The sequence below is a fragment of the Nanorana parkeri genome, unplaced genomic scaffold, assembly GCF_000935625.1.
Source record: "Nanorana parkeri isolate BGI_ZX_2015 unplaced genomic scaffold, ASM93562v1 scaffold931, whole genome shotgun sequence".
NCBI lineage: Eukaryota > Metazoa > Chordata > Amphibia > Anura > Dicroglossidae > Nanorana > Nanorana parkeri.
The window spans coordinates 503,045-529,839 of NW_017307199.1; the positions used below are offsets into that span (position 1 = coordinate 503,045).

Consider the following 26,795-nt stretch of genomic DNA (forward strand, 5'->3'; position numbering starts at 1 on the left):
CCATAAATATTCCATATCTCGAGGGTAGCTTGACCGATCTGCATAGTTATGTGGGACCACCGACCCCCCTCCAAGTCGTGCTGTTGGGCGATTAGCGTATGAGGTAAGTTTTTGCTAATAAGTATTGCCGTCCTTGCGGAACGGCCCACTGAGGGTGCCCCCACCACTGTTCCCACCCATGATTGCTTAAGGCGGGTTATGTCTTCACGATGAAGGTGGGTTTCCTGTAACAGTGCAATGTCAACCCTATATTTTTTAAGGTGATGTAACACCTGCCTTCTCTTTTGGGGCGTCCTAAGTCCCTTGACATTCCAGGAGGAAACTTTTAAGGCGGTTCCCATAACATTCGAGGTGATGGTATGACAATGAGGTCGTGACAGACCAATAATATGCAAGGTCGAGTCCCAGTGCTCCAGGAACCACTCCGGTTCATGGGACCCACGATACCGGGGGAAGGGAGGTGTAACCCAGTGGTAACTCGGTTGTTGAGGAGAGTGTCGAGAAAGGTCTTCATGCACATGGCTGGATAGGTGTGTCTGCTCCTGACTAGTAGTGCAGGAACAATAAGAACAACGATCACAGTATAAACTTCAACTTTCAGGTAGGAACATATACCTGTCATTGACTTCCTTTTTTCCGGATGGTGGTGTACCATGGTCTGGCCACCAGCGTCGGGGGAAAGGTTAACCCCTCGGAGAGCCAAGGTGGTCACGGGGTTGACAACTTCCGGTTGCTACGCCCCCAGCCACTTTTGAAAAAAAGTCTCGTAACATGAACGATAACAGATTGAGAAATATCACTAGAAAAGATATTGTTAACGACTTAGGAACACACGTCAAGTACAGTGCAATGATGCCACACTGCTGTATGGGAGCGCTCATTCAAGCAACCCACTTAGGTTAGGAAGGAAAATAATTGTGAGACGACCTGACATTCAGGTCCTTTTCTTCCACGGTGGACTCTTGAGTGGGGAGTTGGAGTGCGCAGTAGGGTCGGACAGGTGTCTATCCACATACACCTTGGCCTGGGCAGCAGAGGTGAAGTGGAGTTGATTGCCGTCGGGGTCCGAGAGGCGAAAATCGCCGGGTACGCCAGTATAAACTTAATCCTCCTGTGCACCAGGGTCTGGCAGACCTCGTGGAAAGAGTGGCGTATTTTAGACAGTTCAGCAGAATAATCCGCGAAAAGCAGCAATTTGTGGCCGCCCGCTACCAGTTGGCGTTGCCTGCTATAGGTTTGCAGAATGTGGTGTTTGTTGGAATAGTCCAGATATCTGACAATGACTGGCCTGGGTCTTTCCTGATCTTTAGGGGGGGCCTATTCTGTGGGCCCTTTTCACTGCGCAGGTAGACGCGATACCCATGGCTTGTGGCACAATGGAAAAGCGCTGCAGATCAGCAGGCAGAATTGATTCAGGGATCCCAATAATTCTGATGTTGTTTCTGCGGGATCTATTTTCTAGGTCATCAACCTTATCCTGCAGGTATCGCAGCGTTTTTTTATCCTCAGCATGAGATCTATCAGCTTCAGCAGCATGATCATCCACCCCACTAACACGGGTCTCCAGAGCCTGCATCCTGGTTTCCTGCGCCTCCAAGGCCGCGGAAATAGGCCCCATATGCAGCTTCAATGATTCTGCTATAATGGCCCCGATCTCTAATCTCAGATGAGAGGCCACAGTTGCTGCCAGGTGCTGGTAATCAATGGGGGCATGGGGAGACGTTATATCGGACTCACCCAGCGACTCACCCAGCGACCCCATATCACAACCCCCAAGTCACAAACTTATCCATGGCCAGTGGGATGTGGAGATGTTGACCCGGTGCTCGATGTGACGTGGTTCAGCCTCGATTTAGACGGTATGGATGTGGCGGGGACGGAGCTACGAAAAACACCGCAAGTCCATCCCGCGCCGGAACCGAAGTCTCGATAAAACTGTTTTATAAAACATCTCTAATTAATTGATGGTGATAAAATATGCTGTGGCTGAGGCACACTGCTGTCACACAGAGCAGAGATACCGGTATGTAATGTACTGTATCATACAGTACTGGAGAAAGGGAGTGAAAGAATGGTACTGTGACTGTCACAGTACGGTACCTGGCTGCAGCTGTCTGGAGCTCTCTAATGCCGTCTAGGGAGCCAATCAGAAATTCCCTCACCTCAGCTTCGACCCAACGAGCGGACCGGCGGGAGGAAGAGAGGGAGGGAGCTGCGGCCAGAAAGTTTTTTTGCGATCTTGACTTTTTTTTAGACCGTACATGCAGACAGTTGACAAGCTGCACATATCATTGATTTTTCCACTCCTTGCTCCAACAGACCTCTTGCTGGCTGCTTGGATGCAGCAATACCGGTACATGTGCGCCCCCTACCGCCGAACTAGGTCTATATCTTATATTACAGAAATCCCTGAAGATAGCTATAGGTCTTATTTTCGGGGTAGGTCTTACTTACGGGGAAACACGGTATGGAGGGCTGCAATATAAAAGACAGAGGGCTCAACAGTCAATCTAGTTAGTAATAAATAAACTGTACCAAGGTCAGATAAATGAATTAGTTGCACTTCAGGAATGATCATTAATAAAACTCAAACCACTAGCACCAAACTAAAATCTATGTACACGGATGTTAGTAGTCTAGCAATCAAATTAGAGGAGCTTGAACCTATCCTACTCGAAGAGGACTTTGATATATTGGGATTAACAAAATTGGCTCGAGAGCTCACATGCCTGGGCAACTAATGTACAAGGGAACAAACTGTTCAGGAGGGACAAGGTTGGTAGTAGGGGGGAGGGTGTATGTGATAAAAAACCTAACTGTGCATAATGGAGACAATCTCACGACGGAGAGTTGCAATGGAGCCAAGTCTTTGTGGCTAGAACTAGATAAGACTGAAATTAGTTGTAAGTTAATTGTGGGTGTGTGTTACACAAACCCCCGAACATAAGGGAAGAAGAAGAGGAGGCTCACCAACATTCTCAAATAGAAATAGATGGGAAACATTGTTATAATGGCAGACTTCAATTATTAAGACATTGATTGGCCAAACGGAACCGCTCATTCAACAAAGGCTGGCCATTTCCTAAACCTGTTGTGGGAAAATTTCATGGATCAGATGCTAGATGTCCCAATCAGGAAGAATGCAATTCTAGATCTATTAATTTCAAATAATGCTAGTTGCAGCATTATCGTTTAAGTATACATTGAGTAATAGTGATCACACTATTTTATTGTTGGGTACAGAAATAAGAAGTATGTTGGTTTGACAAGAACGCTAGATTTCAAAAAAGCAAACTTTGATAAGCTGCTTTTTATTCTAACAATGAATACTGATGAGAAGTGGGATTGTTTTAAGAATACATTGCACAATGCCATTAGCAAGTGCATAACATTGGGCAACAAAATTAAAAGAACGAGAGCTAAACCTGCATTGCTAAATAAAATGGTAAAACAACATTTCAATGAGAGGAAGCTGACATTTTAAAAATATAAGCTGGAGCGAAGTGTCCTCCCGTTACCCTAAGGAGAACTATGGGGAAAAACACTGACCCCCATAGTTCTCCTTTAAGAAAAACATAAAATCGCCACAGTGCGTAAGTAAGAAACCACCGTAAGAAAAAAGCAGCTAGGCCCAATTAAAGATGAGAACAGGAGAAAAAAATCACAAAAGAGAGGGAGAAGGGAAAAGGTAAAAAAAAAAAAAAAAATTCTCCTCAGTATACACTTGAGATAAAAGACATGTTTAATGGATATAATACGAACGTGAGGCTCAATGTGAGTAAATCATGAGGACCAGATAATCTGCATGCAGCCAAGGGTAACTAACCCCTTCACGACCCATGACGGGACAATCCCGTCATGGGTCCTAGGGGTCCCATGACATGTCTTTTGGACCCCTAGTATCACCTTAAAGATGTAAGCCCCCTTATGTGATAGCAATTAAAGTTTTAAAAAAACAAAACAGTTTTAAGAATAATATTTAATAAACTAAATGTAAACACGTGCCGAGAGCACCAGCGTACAAAAACGACGATTGCGCTACACATGTTGGGTATCGCCCACGGCCGGTGCTGCCACTGGTGCCTAGGGCGCAGCCTCGAGCACTCACTCGAGCTGAAATCTATGGGCATAGATGAAATGGTGCATATATGGATAGACAACTAGCTACAGGAACGTGTCCCGAGACTATCTGTAAATGGCTCTTTTTCAAATTGGTCTAAGGTCGAGAGCGCTGTGCCCCTGGATTCTGTGTTAGGCCCCATACTTTTTAACCTGTTTATTAATGATATTGGGAAAGTGTTAATAGCCATGTGTCTGTGTTTGCAGATGATACTAAAATTGGCAGAGTAATAGACACAAGCTTAGACATTAATATGGATAAAATAGGGGAGTGATCAACTATGTGGCAGAAGAGGTTTAATGTGGAAAAATTTAAAGTAATGCATTCTGGGGTTAAAAATAAGCAGGCTGAGAACACAATAATGGGTACTCCACTAGGGAAGTCAGAAATAGAAAAAAGATTTGGGGGTCATAGTTGACTACAGATTAAACAATAGTATGCAATGCCAGGCTGCAGCTAACAAAGCTAGCAGAGTACTTTAATGCATTAAAAAGGAATGTACTCTAGAAACAAAGCAACAATCTTGCCACTTTACAGATCACTGGTTCGGTCTCATCTTGAGTATGAGGTTCAGTTTTGGTCACCAATCCACAGAAAGGATGTCCTTGAGCTGGAGGGAGTCCAGAGACGGGCAACAAAACTAATTAAGGGGCTGGAGGACCAAAGCGATGAGACAAGGTTGCTAAATGTAAACGTGTTCATGCTGGAAGTGAGACGATTGAGAGGGGACATGGTTTTGATGTACAAAATGTTAAATGCTAACGGCAACATCAGCAATAAACTTTTTACTGTAAACTCCCTAAAGAATTTTAGAGGGCACCAACTAAAATTGGAGGAGAAAAATGTAACCACAAAGGGCGTAGGGGCTTCTTTTCAGTTACATTTTGGAACTCTCTTCCACTAGTAGCAGTATCAGCAGACAGTATTGAATCATTCAAAAATCAATTAGATACCTTCCTCAGAGACCATAACCTACAGGGGCACAAGTACTCTAAAAGACTAGAACACACAGGGACTCATATATACACACACGCACACAAACACACACAGGTTGAACTTGATGGACATGGTGTCTTTATTCAATCTCAAATACTATGCAACTATGTATACCGTAGGCGCCAGCCCATATATATTGCAATAAAGAAGAACACAGAGGGAAGGATGTCCATCTTATAGAGGGCTATCCTACCATACCACGTGTAGTTCAGTCGCGACCAAGAATGTAGCTTCCAATGAATGGAGGACAAAAATAGCTTGTAATTTAAATCGTATAACACCTACACAGAGGAGGACAAAAAGATGCTCAAATATTTTAGTGCAGTAGGTGTCCAAGTGAAGGGGGAAAAAAAAAAATCACACTGAAGATCGGAAGCAGACTGAGTTAACAAAGACACGTTAAGAGCTATACATTTTGTCACATTAAAAGGAGAACTATGAGGTGAGTGCTTTTGAGCTCCAGAGCTACAAGGAATGCAATAGGAGATGTAAAAGTGCAATCTGTGCAACTAGAATAGATTAAAGGAGAACTATGAGGTGAGTGCTTTTCACTCACCTCATAGTTCTAGCCGACCTGTGACAATGAGACAGTCACAGGTCGGCTCAGTAGATCGGGAGGTGAGCGAACACATACCGGGTTCGCTCGCCTCTCAATCCTGTTACGGCTCTCTGCCGTGACAGGGGGAGGGGCTGGATTCCCCTCTCCCTGCTCCGTTATGCCAGCGTTGACTGGCGGAACGGACGGGGGAGGGGGCGGGTACAGCTGCCTCTGCCTCTAGATAGGCAGAGCCAGCTGTCACTCACGCAGCTGGGCGGATCCCGTCATCTAAGTCGGGGTCCGCTCCAGCTGCGGCGTCTCAGTATACCGTGGTATGGCTCGCGGTATACTGAGCTTAGGGTAACGGGAGGACGCTAGTTTGTGTCCTCCCGTTACCCTAAGGAGAACTATGGGGAAAAACACTGACCCCATAGTTCTCCTTTAACTTTGAAATTACTTTTTAAAGTTTAAAATTAAAAGTAGGACCATAGTGGACACCCCTGACAAGTCTCATTGTAGATAGAAATTGAGCTAGAGAGGATCCCATTAACACACACTCTAGCTGGGCCTGGTAAAGGGTTATAATTTTAACAAGAAGACTATTAGGAATTCCAATGTGCTCCAGAGTTGAAGAGGAAACTCCAATCAAGCCGATCAAACACCTTCCCTGCATTTATGGAGAGAAGAAACAAGGGAATGCAATGTTTCACTGCATAGCCCATCAGATTGAGGGTCTTCATCTTGTTATCCTAGCCTCTCTGTGAGGAACAAATCCCACCTGGTTGAGGTGAATCAAAGATGTTGTGTGACGTTCAAGGCATTCCACAATAAGTATAGTGAAAAGATTCAGATAAAGATTGATCAAATAAATTGGCTGATAACTGGCACATAGGGCAGGGTCTTTGTTATCCTTGAAGAAGAATTTGCAACTAATTAAGTTAATTGGCAACAGGTTAGTAACATGATTGGGTATAAAAAGAGCATCTTAGTAAAGATCCCCACACACCTTGCGATTATCGTACGATAATCGCGGGAAATTCCGTTATCGTGCGATAATCGGCAGGTGAATGGAAAACGTGCGACCGTTTCTACTGTACGGTCCCACGTCTTTTGTCGAACCAGCATGCTAGAAAACCCGCCGAGCATAGTACGATTGTTGGCCGGTTAGTGGCGTGCTCGTTCGACAACTGCGGAACGGGCCGGTGTGCACACGCGCACACTGCCCGTTCAGCATTGCGGTCATCGGAAACCCGCCCCTCAGCGCGGTAGGCTTGCGATAATCGCAAGTACGATCTGCCTGTCTAAGATGGGCAGCAGATCGTAAAAGCTTTTAATTAGCTTACTACCATTGCAAGACAAAAGTCTTGCGATGGTTCTAAGGTGTATGGGCACCTTAAGTCAAGAGTTTCTCAGAAAACAAAATGGGCATAAATTCAGCAATCTGTAAAAAGCTGCATCTAAAAAATATCATGCAATTTCAGAATAATGTTCAACATAAAATTGCAAAGACTTTAAATATATAATTATTTACAGTACATAATATAATCAAAAGAATCTAAGAATCTGGAGAAATCTCTGTGTGCAAGGGACAAGGCCGAAACACACTGGATGCCTGTAAGGCTGCAACTAATGATCATTTTAATAATTGATTAGTTGGACAATTGTTTTTTACATTAATCGGATAAAAAAAAAAATACCATCCTTAATCTAAAATAAAATACAAAGTGTTACAAAGTTTACTCAAAAATAAAACCGCATGCACAATTTTTTGCAATCGCACTGCACTGGAACGCACGGCATCGCGTGCCTTGCATATTTCAGCAGGACAATGCTAAACCGAATACTGTATCTATGACAACAGGATGGCTTTGTAGTAGAAGAGTCCGGGTCTATAACTGGCTTGCCTAGAGTCAAGAACTTTCACCAATTGAAGATTTTTAGCGCATTTTGAAACAAAAAATATGACAAAGAAGACCCAGGACTGTTGAGCAGTTAGAATCCTATATCAGGCAAGAATAGGACAACATTCCTCTCCAAAAACTCCAGCAACCGGTCTCCTACAGAGTGTTGTTAAAAGAAGAGGGGATGCTACGCCATGGTAAACATGGCCTGTCCTAACTTTCAGATGTGTTGCTGCCATCAATTTCAGAATTATCTTATTTTTTTTTCTTAAAATTGTACATTTTCCCAGTTTAGGCATTTTATATGTTTTAAATTTTCTATGGTCAATAAAATATGGGTTTATGAGATTTGCAAATCATTGTATTTTATTTTTATGAAGATTTTACACAGCATTCCAACTTTTTGGAATTGGGGTTGTATGATAAAGCAGTATTTCTGTCGTGTCAAAGATCACCAGCTGTGTGTTGATATGTTCAGCTCCCAGCACCGTTAGATCTGTGTAGATACGCAAATGTAGTATTCTTTCAGGTGCACACTTGCATTTTAGATCAATTTTAAAAGCTTCTGAGATCAGTCTGAATACTCTCTTAAGCTGGCCATACACCTGTCAATTTCTTTCGTTCAACCCGCAGGCTGAACGGGAGAAATTGATGCAATTCCTCCAACACAAACAGCATGTCAATTGAGGAATCGCCGCTTTGAATCATAGTCTGATACATGCCGCAGGCACCTGTCAGAATGCCCAATCAAAGCGGGCAGCTCATTGACTGCTGGCTCTGATAGTACGAAGATTTTCCAGCCGGCTCCTTTGATCAGCTGATCGAGGAATGCCGGCTGATTGAAACTGCATTTCACCTAAGCTGATTTTATAACCTCATTGACTTGTATGGGAAGAAATGCAGTAAACAAAAGCAAAAATATACAAGCCATCTGTTATGACCATGGATACTGTAAGGGCCTGGACAGAGCAGGTGTCTAGTGCATATGTGTACTCCCTACCATCCAACAGATACAAAAAAAATTTTTTTTACAGTTCTAAAATTAGTTTAACAAGCTTTACACTCTTATAAACAAGACCTATTCTCTGAAGCGCTGATACCTTGTAATGCCTGTAGGGATTGATATCTTCTTGTGTAGAGTCCTGGGAATACATAGGACTGGGGCATCTCTCTGGAGTATTTATGTTACTGGTTCCATCTGCAGAAAACAGAATAAAAGGCATTTATATACAGCTATGGAATAAAAAAATTTGCTGCCATAATATTTCTAAAAAACAAAAAGAGAAAACAAGTAACCTGCCTGCTGTTCATAAATTATGTCATATACAGTAGTCTGTAAACACTTCTACTGATTTTCAAAGATTAGTAAGTTGACAAGGCAGATAATGTACAATCTGACCACCCTCAGGGCAAGATGTCTGCAAACCATGCAATACACTTGACATCTCTTACAAGGGAGGGGAGCAGGAGGCTGGTATCAGATTAAGAGGGTGGGGGACAAAAGCAATTGGGATAAGTTACAATTTTAAAGTTTCCCTCCAGCCAAACTTTGCACTGTTGAAGTTTTGCAATACAAAACTAGAATAAAAAATACATTAATATGCTCTTACCCTAGAACTCTGTTCCAGCAAAAAAAAAGTTACATAAAAAGGGGTCTACTTTTTTCATTGAAGACAAACCATTATGAGGGGGACCAGGAATGCACAACCATTGTGTAAGCACTGCAAAGAAGAAGGGTTTTAGCACACAATAATAAGATTACTTACATCGAGCTGGTCTTGTTATGTTTCTTTTAAACATATACAAGGAGGGGGGGTGTTGGCCTGGCGGCAATTGTGAACGAACGCAGCTGAAGGAGCTCTGGCATACTATTCTTCTAGCCTAATCTTGGCATACCCACTTCGCTCTCCATACTCACCTCCTTGGCTGGCTGCCTCTCTTGTTCGGTTCTGAGGCTTTTGTGAGTTGGGATGACAAAGAAGAAGGATCCGGCCTTCACTGACGGCCCAAGCTCATAAGATGGCGGCAACGCTTGTGCCCCTTTACAGACTCCACGCAAAGCAGAAAATCGCTCTAAAGGCGTGGCTACACAGCTCGAGAAGTATTGGCGGGGTACTCCAAAAGGGTTGAGCCGGGCGATCGGAGTGGGTGAAGATGATGGCTGTGACACTCTGCTATCCCGAGAATCTGTTGCAGGCTCAGATGTGTCTGACGTGGAAAAGGAAACCGAGTAATCTACCTACTTCTTCCTTGCTACCTAAATAGCCCAAATCCTGTGTCTCTTCACCTGAGCCTACCCTCAAAGATGTTTTCTCTGCTGTTCAGAGCTGCAATGCTTCCCTGACTGACCAGGTTCCAGGCATGCAGATGGACATTTCATTTCTCCACCATGATCTCCGCAAGGGGTCGGGAAAGGACCAAGGTGTTGGAAAGCCAGCTCGGGGATATGGAGGATCTCACTGCTCCGATTCAAATCAACCTTGCTTTACAACGCTCGTCTGAAAATTCTCTTACAACGGAAGATATTGAGAATAGACTCAGTCGCAATAAAATTAGAGCTGTCGGCGTTCAAGAGCGTGAGGAAGGCCCTAATCCCACTGCGTTCAATGAAAAATGGCTGCTGGATACCATTGGGAAAGAATATATCTCTCCCCCATGTTTATGGTGGAACGTACCCATAAGGTACCGACTCGTCTGGTGCTCCACTGCATCCTTTGCTGATACAGATGCTAAACTACAGGGACAAGGAAGCCATTCTACATAGAGCTTGGGAGCTGGGAGATCTCTCTTTCTCTTGCTGGGTCCATGGTCATGTTCTTTACCCGATTTCTCACAAGAAGTCCAGAAAAGAGGAGCCAAGTTTCAGGATGTCAAACGACGCCTTCATGAGCTGAAATTCCAATATTCCATGCTCAACCCTGCTAAGCTCAGGGTTATTGCTGATGATACCATCTGCTTTGATTATCCGGGTTCCGTCTCTGCCTGGCTTGACAAGAGATCACGCAAGAGGAATTATCTGCCTCAAGATTTTTCGCCTGCAAGTTCTTGTCTCTTCGAAACCTTCTTTTACCGTGTTCAACCTGTGCATTGGAGGATGTTAACTCTCCTGATTCTATGTGCTTGAACATTCATGCTCATCATTTTGTTTTGAATGCGGACTCCTATGTCTCCAGCCCCTATGTTCTCTCCTGTGTGGAGAATGTTTCTCCTGGTTTTTTTTATGTGTTATGCTGGTCCAATAATTATGCTGGTCTTTATGGTTAAATTATGATTTGTTTGTTTTTGTTTTCTCTTTTACAGGTCACAAGATACTGATCAACGATAGCTCTTAATATAATATCTGCATTCTGCCTGATATGTTACCAAGTGTATATTGTCATGTCCCATCCTTACCTCATTCTGGCTTTGATATACTTCAATAGCAATAAGTATGACGGAACATAGGCTCCCTGTTTTTTCATGGAATGTTTGCAGCCTGGGCAACAAAGCTAAGAGACAAGCTGTTTTTATGTCTGTTGTATTGCACAGGCCTCCTGAAGGCACATTGTGTGCCTTCAGGAGACCCATGCCACTGCCGAATGTAAATGTAAGGTAAATGCTTTCAGTCTGCATTCCATTCATGCTAATCCTCCTATGCCAGAGGAGTACATGTCTTGATTCACAATGGGGTCCTGTTCTCCTGTATGCAGTTGAAAATTGATCCAAATGGTAGATGCATCTTCATGCACTGTACCTTGTTTAGTGTCAGAACTATTGGGCCAATAGGCCTAAACATGTCATTTTACAGATGTGTCTATGGGCATACTAGTAGCCATTTTGTCTATGTGCTATAAGGTGAAAATAAGTTAATTCTTCTCTTGTACAGAGACCTTCACAGAGAGATTAGGAATGTTAATATAAACATTCTTCAGATTGTAAATGGTGGGGGTCTCAGACGCATATCAGTTGAGGATAGTACCAGCCTGTGTCGGTCTTGATTGATTACTTCTTGCCTCCCTACGAGAGATTGGAGTTTCTAAAGAGTTTTCTTTGTTCAATGAATAAGAAGAAAGGGGCTTATTTAAAAGTTCCTTATGAAACATTAATATTCATTGTGGTGATAATATATTAGTAACAATGTTATTATATTATATGTAGCATCTATCTGCCTACTTAATTGACTGATTTTAAGTAGAATTTTATACATGTACTTTTATATATCCAAACTATATTCATTATATATATTGTTTGAGTGTAGCCATTGAAAGATATTGTTGTTTATTACTAATAATGGGGTTTTTATATTTAAGTGCATAGAATTAGGTGTATATGCCAAGGTGTATTCTTTTCTTATATGTATGAAAAACGTTTGGGTCTAACTTTAAACTAAGTACCTAATTTTTAAGGAATTTGAGGATTGCTAATGGATTCTTTTAGATCGTCTCTAAGGGAATAAATCGTAGCGCAGACTTAAAGTCTGGCATGGTGTGATTAAGGATTGTCAAAAGTTTATATTCATGGTTTTGTCCAAGGTCTGAGGTTAAAGGTTATATCACTGCCTTATCTTTAAAAATTAATTAAATTAAATGCTCCCAATTTTCACATAGAACAATAGTGCCCCTTGATGGTGATTGTAAGGGAAAGGTCCATGACCATATAGCGTATTTGACGTCATGTTTCACGTCAGTAATCACGTGATAGATCAAACCAAGCCCACACCGCAGGGGGGGATATAGATCAGGAGCCAAGAGGAGATTGGGATTCCATCAAGAGAGAGAGTCGAACAAGACAAGGCAGTAAGCAAATACATTCCAAGGGTATAGGTCAGAAGCTGAGGACGGCTGTCCCAGGAAAATGAACTAAAGAGAACCTGACTATCCCTGGTTGCTGAGCATATTCTGTGCGATACTGAAAAGACACCCATTACATTTAAAAAGTTGTTTTATCTTGGTTACATTTATCTGTTGAATTAATATCCTGTGGTTACATTTTATGCATTACCTTTGTTATCAAATTGATTGATATTATCTGATCCATATTCTTTGTTGTCACCAATTATATTTTATTATTAATTTTGCACTGATTTTTGATAAATAAATATCTATATTTTGTATACTTGGTATTCCTCTTGTCTTCAAAGTCAGCGCAAATGAAAGAACTCGCGTAAATTTTTATGGAAATACATTGGGAATCTCCTTAACCATAGATTTTTAATTGTTTTTAATTGTTTCCATAAATAGAACTGTATATCAGAGCAGTATAAACATTCTGACATTAGCACAGAATATATTTTGGCTAATGTGAGGAAATTATTTGAACCCCTGCAGATTTTGTAAGTTTGCCCACATACAAAGAAATGAAAGGTCTATAATTTTTTTATCATAGGTGTATTTTAAATGATAGAGACAGAATATCAACCATAAATCTAGAAAAAAAACACCATACAAATTATATAAATTGAGTTGCAGTTCAGTGCTTAAAATAAGTAGTTCATCCCCATGCAAAACATGACTTAGTACTTGGTGGAGAAACCCTTGTTGCACAGAGCACAGAGGTAAGACGTTTCTTGTAGTTGGTTACCAGGTTTGGTCCACTCATCTTTTACAGATCTTCTCTAAATCCTTAAGGTTTCTTGGATGTCACTTGGCAATTCGAAGTTTCAGCTCCCTCCATACATTTTCTATAGGATTAAGGTCTAGAGACTGGCTAGGCCACTCCATGACCTTAATGTGCTTCTTGAGCCACTGCTTTGTTGCCTTGACGGTATGTTTTGGGTCATTGTCATGCTGAAAAACCCATCCATGACCCATCTTCAGTGTTCTGCCTTGGGGAAGGAGGTTCTCATCCAAGATTTTACAATACATGGTCCTGTCCATTGGCCCCTCAATGCCGCAAAGTGGGCCTGTACCTTTAGCAGAGTAACAGCCCCAAAGCATAAATGTTGCCACCTCCGAGCTTTACTGTAGGGATGGTGTTCTTAGGGTCATAGTCAGCATTTTCTTCCTCCAAGCATGGCAAGTCGAGTTAATGCCAAAGAGCTCAATTTTGGTCTCATCTGACCGCAGCACTTTCTCCCAATCCTTCTCTAAATTATTTAGATGTTCATTGGCAAGCTTCAGATGGGCCTGTACATGCAACTTCTTGAAGATGGGGATTTTGCGGGTGCTGCAGGATTTCAATCCATGGTGGTGTATTGTTACCAATGGTGTTTTGGTGACCGTGGTTCCAACTGCCTTGAGATCATTCACAAGCTCCTCCCTTGTAGTTCTGAGCTGATCCCTCACTTCTCATGAGGCGAAATCTTGCATGGAGCTCCAGACTGAGGGCGAATGATGGTTATTTTGTATTTCTTCCATTTGCTAATAATCGTTCCAACATTTGTTTCCTTCTCACCAAGCTTCTTGCTGATAGTCCTGTAGCCTTCCAGCCTTATGCAGGTCTACAATCATGTCTCTAACGTCCTTTGACAGCTCTTTGGTCTTGCCCACGGTGGTGAGGTTTGAATGTAAGAAATATTCTGTGGACAGGTGTCTTTATATACATAACGAGTTGTCGTTAGGACCACCTTCTTAAATTGACAGGACTAATCTGTGTACCACATAGCCAGTATGTGGGAGCCACAATTATTGTTGGTTGGTAGGGGATCAAATACTTCATTTTACTCACTGAACTGCAACTCGATTTTTAACATTTGTATCATGTGTTTTTTTCTGGAATTTTGGTTGATATTCTGTCTTCATCATTTAAAATATACCTATGATAAAAATCAAAGACCTTTAATTTCTTTGTAAGTGGGCAAACTCACAAAATCTGCAGGGGATCAAATAATTATTTTCCTCACTGTATATACCGCTTCCGTATTCCAGTTATGCTCTTAGGGACTTGGTGTTATTTATTAATGATAAACTTCCCTTACCTATACTTGGTGGGTGACTAACAATTGTATGTCTGCTACATTAGAGAAGTTCCCCTGTTCCAATATTATTCAACCCATGGTTTTTAGTCAATTTTGCCCAGAATTGGGACTGTGTGACGCTTGGTGTCTTCTCCACCCCACTCAAACCCAATTTACCTGTGTTTCTACATCACACAACTCTTTCCCGTTTTGATTATGCACTTTGTTCAGATTTCCTTCCCTTACTTTTTTCGGTTGATATTTTGCCCAAATACTTTTTGAATCATGCTCCCATTCTTACAACAGTTAAGGTGGGCCTGTGTTCCCCATCTTTGCCATGGAAATTCAATCCCTTTTGGTTAGCCTTGCTGTCTGATGGCGCATCACTGGATGTCTTTGTTTTTAGTTCTTTTTTTAGTTCTGAACAATGGTACTGCTCCTCAGGGATGTGTCTGGAATTACCTAAAGGCACGTCTCCGAGGACTTCTCATAAAGCAGATTAGTATTGTGAAGTCTCGAAATGGACAAGTTGAAATGGAGGCACGGACTTAAGTGACCAATTCTGGAGGCCATTTATGTAATTCCACCTTAACCCTGTTAATCTAGCTCGCTTGAAGGCAGCACAAACTCATCTTGATGTGTTCCTTTCTTCAAAAAGCCAAAAATAAACACATTTTTTTGTGCATCAGATGCTTTGGGAGGAGAGGGAAACCACTAGCAGACTTTTGGCACAGATTGCCCGCTTTCAGGGGGAGCTGAGCTTTGTTACCACGCTAAAAGATCACTTGGGCCAAATACAATCTGACCCTGAAGGTATTCTTTCTGTGTTTACAAGCTTTCACAGGGACCTATATACTTCTGCACCACGATATGCCCAGTCTGATCTTATGGAATATTTGAATCATGTTCATTTACCGGTATTGTCGCAGGTGGCTAGGGATATTCTCGAGGTCCCTCTGACTTTGGATGAATTGAAGGCTGCGGTTTCCAGTTTCCCCAATGGCAAGGCACCCGGCTAAGACGGTCTCCCTATAGAACATTTACAAACACTATGGTACTACTGTTGCCAGCACTTTTGGATACTCTGAACGATGCCACTCAGACTGGCCTTCTACCACTGTCTATGTACTCTTCGGCAGTGGTTCTTCTCCTTAAGGAGGGTAAAGACCACCTGCTTCCTGAATCTTATAGACCAATTTCTATCCCTCATACATCTGGATCAGTCTGGGTTCATGCCTCACAAATCTACAGCAGTTAATATTCAAAGGATGTTCCTCAATGTACAAGCCCCTGTTGACAACCCATGTAGTAGAGCTCTTTTATTTATCGCTTGACATTGCTAAAGCATTGAGCAGTGTAGAATGGACATATCTACGGGCTGTTCTTTTAAAGTTTGGCTTTGGTCCTCGTTTTCTGTCTTAGGTACAACTACTTTATGCTGCACCTTCTGCTCAGGTACAGGTAAACAATACTCTTTACCCCTCTTTCCCACTGCAGCAAGGTACTAGGCAGGGCAGTCCTCTTTCACCCATACTTTTTGCTCTGCAAAACAAACAGACAGCGCCTTGTCCTCGTGTAATACAGTTTATTGATCAATGAACATACAAGCTGACATAAAATATTACTCACATGGTAATCACTGAATAAATGGTACAAGGCAGACCCCACACAAATATGCCTTGCTAGCTTGCACGTTTCAGGAAATATACCCCCTTCCTCATAGCTGGCAAATGTAAAATGAAATACAAATATATAGAGACTGGTGAGTACCATGTGACACCAAACCCACTTATCAGATGCATCTGATCACCATCTCCTCATTAGTGGGAAAGTAAGGTAGCAGTAGAAAGTGCTGGTTTAATGCAGTGCAGGGATAGTTAGCTAAATAGTTAACTGGATAGTGTACTGATCATTCATCCACTGTTCGATATACATTGCCAACATTAAAATTGCCCGCCAAAACGCCGGTATACGTGGCCACATCACCAACCCACAAAGATAGTTGCAAACAATGTTGTGAGCTCCACCTGGTCGTTACATACATGTAGCAAAGGCAGCCGCTGGCATAATGAACCTGACGATCGAAGGAGGACGTGCTAAAAAAGGCCAGCTCCGTCTCTCAGTGCAACGCAGGCAGGCTCAAGTCACAAGTCATCGCTCCAATGTGACAGAGGCAGGGCACAGCTGACAGCCAACCAATCTGCGCCAGCGTCCCATACCCCCAGCACGGACCGAGGAGTCAAACCCAAGAAAGCTACATGTCAAAGAAGAACAAGCCAAGTAAAAACGCATGACATCAGACAACATTTCATTCGAATCCCATATTCAAATCCCACAGAAGACACATGGAAACCATAAATTCGGCAATCCTTAAAAAAATTACTTAAATTAATGAATGCCTCATGATCGCTTGTTGCAACAAGAGAACAAGGTCGGATGTATTCTCTTGTTGCAACAAGTGATCATGGGGCATTAATTAATTTAAGTAATGATTCATGATTCTGCTTGCTCCTGTGGACACTGTTCTTAATAAATATTTTAACTTGCACCTTTTGCTTGCCTGGTTTTCATTGTGCTCTGACACCACCACATTGTTTTTAAGGGATAGCATTCATATATTGCTGTATTTAATAAATAAACCTGTCATCTCCTAATGCTGTCATATAGGGGATGGTTATCCCCTGTGTGAAAGCAATAAAAAGTAAAGAAAAAAAAAAGCGATAAACATAAAAAACAAATAATCCTTTTGCTGCCAAGCCCTGCGGAAGACTTTTAACCTCAGCTGGCCACACCATTTTAGCAATTTGTAATTTTTTTTTACATTTTCAACTGCAGCTTTTAGCGTTTGTAAAAGACCTCCCCAAACCATACATTTTCTAAAATCACAGGCCCGATAGAATAAAAAGATGGTGCTACTAATTTTGAAAGTCTTGCAATCATTTTCGCAAATGTTTATCAAATCAATATTAACCTGTTGCCGTCCGCCCGTTGCAAAAAAACAGACGGACGGCGGACTCGCATTTGCACACGCGCACGGGCAGAAAAAGCCCGTTCAATGCAAAGAGCCGTTACCGGCTGTTTCACATACACACGATCGGCGGGTCTATAGCCTACTGATTGCGTGTATGTGCTGGCTGCGTGATCCCCCCCCTCGAGTGCCGCCGCCGCCCCCCATCCTGACTCCTCACCTTCAATCCCGGGATTCGCTGCCCATCTGCGGCCCGGGACCAGCTCGGGAGGGCGTCAGGAGGTAAGATGGCGCCTGCATGCGAAAATGACAAGTGAGCTACACATGTTACATATCGTCGCGGTCGGAGTGAGAGCAATCGTTTAAGGGCTATCAATCACTGATAACACAAAACTGATGAGCGGTAAAAGCTTTTAAAGCGTCGCCTATGGCCAATTTTGGGTATTGTAGTTTTTTGAGGTTTCACATGCTCAATTTTAAGACTTGACATGTTTGGTGTCTTTTTACCCAACGTGACCCCGTCTTTTATATTTTACCAAAAATGTGGGTAATAATAAATGTTTTAGAATTTAATATAGTTAACTTTAATGTTAACTATGAATCACTGGGCCCAATGCAATGTAAAAACAGGAGTCAAGAAACTTGTAGAGTAGGTATAAATGGACAATACACGTACCTAGAAGGTATGTAAGAAGAGAAGTCCTAACTCCACAAATGTAATAGTAACATTGTTCACATCCGACCACCGCAGCAGAGTGACCATTCCCTTAGTGGCTAATATAAGGAAGGCAGAAAGGAAGTTAGCTGCCGTGGCCACACTCAGAGCATGGAGACAAGTACTAGTTATCAGTAAAAATGAAAAATTAACATAAAACATTAGACATGTAAATATCAGGGCAATATGGTCAACAAGAGTCAAATACAAGAAATGCATCCCACAGGATTGCCAGAAACTCCAGGTGTGGGTCTGGACACATCTTCTAGAGATAAAACTAGGAGGTAGATACGAAATCCCAATGCCCACGAAAATAAAAACAAATGGATACAGAAATAACCAGGGCAGGGTCCACAGGGCCAAAGCAGTTCAATGGGCCAGTGGGGCCGGTGACCCATCATGTGCTCGCCTGCAAATAGAGCAGGAGGGATCCGTTGTAAGGATACAGAAAGAGTTCCCGTAACCCAGGCAGGTGGGGAGATCGGGTCCATATCAAGGATCTGAAACAGGCCCTGCAATTGATGATGTTGGGAGACGAAATGCAGAAGAGCCCTTCCGTATTAGGTGAAAAGAATGACCCCAGCGATAAGTAAAGTCTTCTTGGAGATGTCCGGGAACAGACTAATGATAGCCCCTTCAAAGGAAATGGGCCCCTCCTCCCATGTACATCTGAGCAATAAATCTTTCACCGTGAAAAAACGTATCCAGCACAGGACAGGGTTTGTGTCAGAAGGGGCCACTCCTAAACACTATGCACTCTGTCCAGTTCAATATCCAACCACAGTGGTTTATCCAGGTAGGTATTAAAGATGGCAAGTACCTTAGCCTTAAGATCAACACCAGCAACCAATTCAGGGATCCCCCTAATTTTGGCATTGTTCCATCGACTGCGTTTCTCCAGATCATCCAAATGTAGTTGAAGTGCAGCAAAACATTGTTCCACTGCACGGTGGAACTCTTCCAAGGCCGTCAATCAAGACTGTGTGTCAGAAGCAGTCTGTTCCAAAGTGTCCACACAAACAGTGGTTTGAGAAAAAGTAGCACTATTTCCTCTTGAAAGTTGCTTCAATACGTTTAGTATGGAGCTCAATATCCTGTTTAGTGGAGAGGGAGTTCAGGATGGCCCTGAATGCCCTGCCTTCCAGGGAGTTTAAGTCGTCCACCCTGTTGGGAGGCTCCACGTGCACCGCTGACTGCTGAGAGGAAGCCAGGTCGAGGAGATCCAGTGTGGCAAGATGATCGCTGCACCAGCGGGGATTACCAGAGCAGACCACAGTGCAGATGATGGAGGTGCCCATGGGGAGAGTCGGCCCAGGTCTGCAGGATAGCTGCTTCCCCAGCATGGGGAACGAAGAATACGCAGGTACTCGGCTAGCGGTGCAAGGCTGGAAAGGAGTCGGAGAGGAACAGCCACCCCGCATTTTTACATTTTGTAAATGTACCACACTGCAAATAGGAACAGCTAGTAGAAACTTTTAATGCTATTGACCACTGAATGCCAATTGTTGATGACTGACTAACCCATACTACAAGTGGGGTGCTATACTGACTATAAGTCCTGTCAAAATTCAAGCTGTGGGTGGCCCTTTCAGCACAACTCTGTCTGACAAAAATATTAAGTCTCAATCAAGTTTTGTTGAAGAATGCAGCCAAAAATTGTTGGCCAGGTATTCTAACAGCTGTAGGCACCAGTTGTCGGAATCCAATAGCCCAGCAGGTAATATTCATTTGGAAATGAGGATTGTGTATGGTCAGCTTTGGATGGTGAAGTGCTCTGAATTGACTTATGAATGCGCAGGACAAATATCTAAATTAAGCCACCCATGTTACAGTTTCCACATGAAATGCAGACAATATTACTTGGTTAGTTACTTACATGCGCTAATTACTATAGGATCTTCTTCCTGCTTTATGTTCGTGTCTTCCTCCTGCTTAATATTTACAATGCACTGATCTTCAATCTGAACACAAATAAACATGAAACTTATCAATCTGTATTTGTACCACAGGAAAAAAAAATGATCCTAAGTGTATGTATATATTACTGAACAATGATCTTCATTTAATCATTTCGATATCATATATGTAATTGTATCTACAAATTTCTCATGTCCTGGCACAAAATGTAATGTATTGCAGCTTACCAATCCTCAAATGTGGAGGCCATACTAGATTTCTTTTTTCAGCCTCTTTTGCCATTATTCTCACCTAGTGATCCTGCCAGGTCTGTGTGTCAGCTCTATAATCTGTAAAATTTAAAGTGAACCTGTGCCCAGATTATGCACACTATACAATTTATAAAATCTGAACACACTGTAAAAGCACTTTAAAACAAGTACTCATCCCTCCGTGTAGCGACAGGCACTGTGGAGAAATGAATCTTCAAAATTTACAGACACACAAAAACCACAACTATTTTCTATGTTAGCATAATCTTAGCAGGCTGCCAGACTTCTAATTTACACATTCAGCATAGGTTTCTAAGCCCCAGGTGCCCAACCTGTAGCCCAATGACTACATGTGATTCTTTGAGACTTACTGTGTAGCTCTTGGACCCCATCAGCTGTAGTGGAAGCTAGAGCATTGTTTAGTAAAGGGGCAATAGCAGGATCTCTACTAGTTGCATGCACCAGGCCATTTCCTAGACTTCTACTTTCAGATCTAGGTATTAAGTTATTACTAAAACCAGTGATAATCGAATGCAGAGGCAATTATGATAAAGATTAGATACATTTATTTAGTCTTACAGGCCCCTTGAGGGCAACCATATATAGTCTTACAGACCCCTTTGAGGGCAACCATAATGTTGATGCGGCCCACGATTAAATTGAGTTTGACAGCCCTGCTCTAGTATGACTGTAATCACTGACAGTCCTCTCCAGCATAACATATACCGAACATTATATGCAGCTATTTGGTAATGGTAGGAGCCACATTGGGACCTTCTATGTTTCCTATGTAGACAACTACTGAGCTAAGCTGTTATAAACCCAATAAAACACAATTTTTTGTTGTGATTTTTGAAAATGAATTACACAATAAGCACAAGCAGTTGGAGAGGTCAGTAATGGCAGGTTTTAAAGTGAACATGTGCCCAGATCATGCACACTAAATTATTTACATATTCAAAAGCAGTAAAAGCACTTTAAAAACAAGCCACCCCCAGCCTTGTGAAGACATTTAATTTTCAAAGTTCATTACACAGTTTTTTATATTTCCTTTTTCTCCATGTTGCACCAGAATTTTGGCAGGCTTTCCGCTTTCTAAAATAAACAACCAGCAGGTGTTTCTAAGTTGTAAGAAACAAACTGAAACCCGGCTCTAGAGCAGTGGTTCTCAACCTGTGGGTTGCGACCTAAAAGTGGGTCGCGACCCACAGTTGAGGGGGTAGCGCAGTAGTGTCACTTCTCCTAGATGGCGCTGCAGCAGGAGAGGATCAGAGAGAGGGGAGCAGGCAGGAGTGAGGGGAGGTGAGTGCTTGATCACCACATAGCCCGCACTGGGCACCAAAGAGGGCGCACTGGGCACCACAGAGGGCGCACTGGATGCCACCAGAGAGCCCACACATATACTAGTATTGGTGCATCCCTAAATTTTACAGTTGGGGGTCACCACAACTTGGCAAATGTTACCAAGGGGTCCCGGCGCTAGAAAGGTTGAGAACCAATGCTCTAGAGAATCTCTGAAGGAAAAGCTTCACATTAAATGCACCTAGAGAGGTCAGACGGCTTGTTTTAAAAAGGCATTGTTACTGTTTGTTAGAAATATGTCAAAGCTTTAACATCCAAAGGCTGGGTATAAGTGCAATTTACAGTTATTTTACTGGTTCTTAAAAAGATGTAAATACTTTAATGTCCATGGTCTGGTCACAGGTGCACTTGGAGTTAGCCAATATCACGTAAACTACAAAATGTTTACACTGATCGATTGCTAACATAGTAAAGGACATAATGTGCGGTCGCATTGCGTGGCTACGGTGCCATTCACTTTAATGGACCGTCACGCCCCCATCCTGCCCCACAACATAGTGAGCCGGCCGCAATGCGATGCAGTGCGTTCTGGCAGGAACGTACTGCACCTGGTGTGAACGAGGCCTAAAAGCAAAATATTCTATACAATTTACATTTTCTATCTATTTCTATCTATTGCTTACTGACAAATGATGGCATGATTAGGAATTTTGCCCCCCAAAATCCCAGCATTGTGTAAAGAAGGCCAAAATCAATTCAATATATGCTTGTTCACACTAGGGCTGCAACTAAATTTTCATAATCGATTAGTTGGCCAATAATTTTTTCGATTAATACAATTATTCAGTTACTTATTGATTAATAGTTATTTAATTATTGAATATTAATTTGTTTTAATTAATTTAATTAAATGTTTAATTATTTAATGGACATATCATATTCATTCTTTCTACAAAGCTCTCATGCCTAGCATATATGTCACAGAAAGAACTTGCTCAGGAAGGAAAACATTACCAAGCAGACTTCTCTACTGGACTGCTCTCACCAGACACTTGTCTGGAGAAATCTGATTTTCTGTAGGCTTGAATCCGCGTCCTGACACACGGATACGTTACTGACACACAGATTCGTACGTGTAATCCGATTGGCTACAGATTAAATTTTTTATTTCGCCACGCTCAGCTCTAGTCTAGAAGAGCGTGGGAGAGGATATTGCTAAACACACTGCACGCACAGCTCCACTTCCCTTTGCAGGGCGCGGCTTCACGTGCAGTGTGTCACAGGTTTCACTGGCTTAATTGTGTTTACTGTTCAGCCGATACCTCCACCTATCCATGCGCCCCCCCGCCCAGTTGTTACCACGACTGGCTCCACTAACTGCAAAACACACACAACATATAGGGCTGCAGCTTAAGTGGGCATGGTTAAATTATGCTGAATTTTGGGCATGGTCCAGTAGTATGCTACTTCTATACGTGTCTGACTACTGCTTATTGGCCTTGGAAACCAGACGAGTTGCCCAGGGCAAGCAGTATAGCCCATTTTTAAGGGATTATACATTCAATTGCTTTGTCGCATAGAATGTTATGCAACATTATACCCACCCGAACTGCAGAGCCAGCTCCCTGCTTCTCCAGTCTCTGAAACCTCTCTCCTCCTATGCCGCAGTATTGGAATGTTACTCAGCATTCTCATGTCTTAACACAGTGTATAGAACATGATGGTTTACTGGACCAGAGGAGGGTGAGAGAGGCTGGAAGGACCAGCCTAAAGATAGCTGGCTTTGTGGTTCAGGTAAGTATAACTTTTTGGGGGGTTTTTTCAGCACCTAGACAAAAATGAACAGTTCAACCTTGCAGAGTGGGGGAAGACCCACTGCAAGGGTTAAAAAAAAAGTTTTGCCCGGAATTTCTTCTTTAAAAAGGGGCTTGTTGTGCTTGGTTTTTAATGTGGGAATAAAAATTTGAAAAGAGGATATAGTTTCCTTAGATCATGTTGCTATTAAAACAAGTTAGTGTGTCTTTTGTTTTGCTTTTCATATGTTGTAGGTTAATAAATGTGACTTTCATAATCATTTCTTCAACAGGACTAATGATTCAATCTGTTCATTTACCTTTAGTTCTAGTCCTGGCATAAGTATATGCTCTCCTTCGTGTTTACAAATTATACTATCCATTTCTTTCACAGTAGAATTGACGAGATGGAAGCCTAGAGTTGAAGAAATTGATATAATTTATTAATCCAATGATGATTGGCTACTAGGAGAAAAACACAGTTCACAAAATAGGAATTACAGTGTAACTACTTCAGTCTGGCAATATGCTAAATTTCACCTAATTTTTTTGAATTTCATTGAGAGGTGTTAAAGTTGTAAAATCTATGTTGCAATTTGTAGTTTTGAGTCCTGTTTCCTATGAAAAAAGGAAATAAATGCAATAACAAAAAGGACTGTATTACATAAATAATTCATATTATTTAAATATGAATCTGTGCCCAGACTATGCACACAAAAGTATTTACCCATTTCGAACAATCCGATTCTACTGTGGTGCGTTAGATGCACATGAGGTAATGTGTGCGGGGCCTTGACAAAATTTGCTGGCTGTGTTTAGTTTCCTCTGATAGCTGCAAGTGTTGAATAGAAAATATTCATACACAGTAAAATTTGTCTTCAAAGTTCACAACAGAACCATGACCAAAAATCATCCATGTAGCATTGTCAGTAGTGCAGTGCACCGAAAAGGTGGGCTAGGGTGCCATTCAGAATTAATGGAAAAGTTTTATAACTGCAGTGCAATAGTTTGAACAGGTCCTTGGCAGCCTGCAACCCTTCTAATATAAAGACACAGCTGTTTCAAAGCTGTTAAAAACTGACTGGAACCCGATTTTGGAGTCTTGTCTTGCAAGGGTTGTAAAGTACTTAAAAAAACGTACGATCTGCCCATTTTGGACAGGCAGATCATACTTGCGATCATCGCAAGCCTGCCCCCCTGAGGGGCGAGCTTGCGATGACTGTAATAAGGGGAGGGTTTTCCAGCCTGCTTGTTCGACGGAAGACGTGCGACCGTACAGTAGAAACGGTCACACGCCTTCCATACACTGCACGATCGTACGATCGCGGGATTTCCTGCGATTCTCGTACGAGAATTGTGCAGTGTATTTAGTTGTGATCTTTTAAAATTACTTCACATTACAACCAGCTAAAAAGGACAGGGATAGCTTGTTTTAAAGCGCTTACTTCCTTGTTAAGAATATATAAATGCATAGTCTGGGCATATATATTGTGCAGGACACCAGGAATGGCTTCTGGATGGACGGTTTATTTCCCCGCTATTTAGGCAATGGTCCCTTTAACCACTTGTTGACCGGGGTGTTTACAACCCCTTCCTGTCCAGGCCATTTTTCAGTATTCAATGCTGTGGTACTTCAACTGACGTTTATTCCGTCATGCAACGCTGTACTGAAACAAATTTTATACAATTTTTTGGGGACAGATGGATCTTTCTTTTGGTGGTTTTTATTTTTTACTATATAACAAAAAAGTACCAAATATATATTTTTTTTAAACGGTTTTCCCTTTATTATTTTAGGAAACATTTATTTTTGCCCGATTTCTTGGTAAAATATAAAAGGCGGGGTCACACATCGGGTAAATAGACACCAAACATGTCGAGCCTTAAAATTGCGCACACCCGCGAAATCGCAAAAAAACTATCATAGCCAAAAGTGGCCATAGGCGTTGCTTTAAAATATTTTAGCGCTCATCACTTTACGGTTATCAGTGATTGATGGCCCTAAAATTATTGCTCTCACTGCGACGTTCGCATCGATATGTAACATGTGCGGAGTAATGGGCGCAATCGTCGTTTTTGCGTGTAGGCACACCTAACGCATCTTTGCACATCTATGTGGGGGTTGGGGACTTTAAAAAAACCTGTGTGTTTTTCTTTATTTGTGCGTGTGTAAATTCTATTTATTTTGTGAGCAATTTTTTTTTTACTTTTTTTTTTTACACTTAACTTTATTGTTATCACATAGGGTGCTAAGAAGTCCCCTATGTAATAACAAATTACAGTGACAGGTCCCCTTTATAGAGACATCAGGGGTCTCTAAGACCCCTAATGTCACCTAGGGACCCCCCAGAGAAGCTGCTGAAGCACAGACGTGCTTCAGCAGCTACTCTCCAGTTTCTGTACGGGAGAGTGACAGAGGAATGCGGAAGTGATGTAACATACATCACTACCTGCATTCAGAGACTGAGAGGAGAGCGGAGGGAGATCTGTACTGATCTCCCACCTTTCTCAGTGCACAGAGCAGCCACATCACCCGGGATGGATGACGCCCGGGATCGCGGCGGCGGCGAGAAGAGGGAAGGGGGGGGGGGTCACCCTGACTTGCATCATACAATCGATCGGGCGTCTTTACAGACGCCGGACCGCTTGTATGTAAACGGCCATCGCTGACGCCCACTCGCATCCAGGAGACTCCTGTCCGGCCGTATTTCAGCGTTCGGCAGACAAGAAGTGGTTAAGGGGATGTTACAAACAGATTTTTGAATGGAAAGGGTTAGCCCACCTGCTAGGAGTGGTTTAAAGCGCACAGAAAGCCAGCCTGCAGTTGTCTGTGAGGTGTGTTTGAAGCTGGGCACAAGGCTGTGCCAAGCTAAAGCCTGCCGATTGCCGAGACACTGCTCCTGGGTGCCTGGGCCTGGGATGCAACCTCCTGGCGCCAGCTGGGACTCTAACCCTGGTGTTGGACAAACTTACTGAGGAGGTGAGCCACTTATTAATGTGTGAAGAGAAGTGCTATTTGTTATTGTGTTATTTGTTTGTTTGTTTTTGTCATTTCGCTGAAGATAAGCGGTTTTATTTGATCAGCCTGGCAAAATAAAGACGGTTTGCTCATTAAAGTTACAGCTGGCTATTGATCTCAACCACCATGAAGAGATCTATATATATATATATATATATACTGTATATAGGTATATACACAGTATCTCACAGAAGTGAGTCCCCCCCTCTCATTGGATGATATCGTGTCATGTGACGACGCAGAAGAAATTACACTTTGCTACAATGTAAAGTAGTGAGTGTGCAGCTTGCATATCAATGTACAATCTGGGGGCCCCTGGCAGTATATCAGTGTACAATCCGGGGGCCCCTGGCAGTATATCAGTGTACAATCCGGGGGCCCCTGGCAGTATATCAGTGTAC

At 42.4% G+C, this 26,795-nt stretch overlaps 1 protein-coding gene across 2 annotated transcripts in view; it reads right to left on the bottom strand.

Annotated features, from left to right (window-relative positions):
- LOC108795092 overlaps window positions 1–26,795 on the bottom strand; it is a 183,799-nt gene that overhangs the window by 102,349 nt on the left and 54,655 nt on the right. Inside the window, exons 3-5 of one of the 2 annotated variants that reach the window (XM_018566279.1) lie at window positions 23,696–23,788; window positions 19,989–20,073; window positions 8,656–8,753 (exon numbers count right to left, since the gene is read on the bottom strand). In XM_018566279.1, coding sequence (XP_018421781.1) covers window positions 8,656–8,753; window positions 19,989–20,073; window positions 23,696–23,758 — 246 coding nt within the window. In that variant the 5' untranslated portion in view covers window positions 23,759–23,788. Of the gene's footprint in view, window positions 1–8,655; window positions 8,754–19,988; window positions 20,074–23,695; window positions 23,881–26,795 lie in introns of those variants that run through there. The other variant, XM_018566278.1, reaches the window with a different exon arrangement.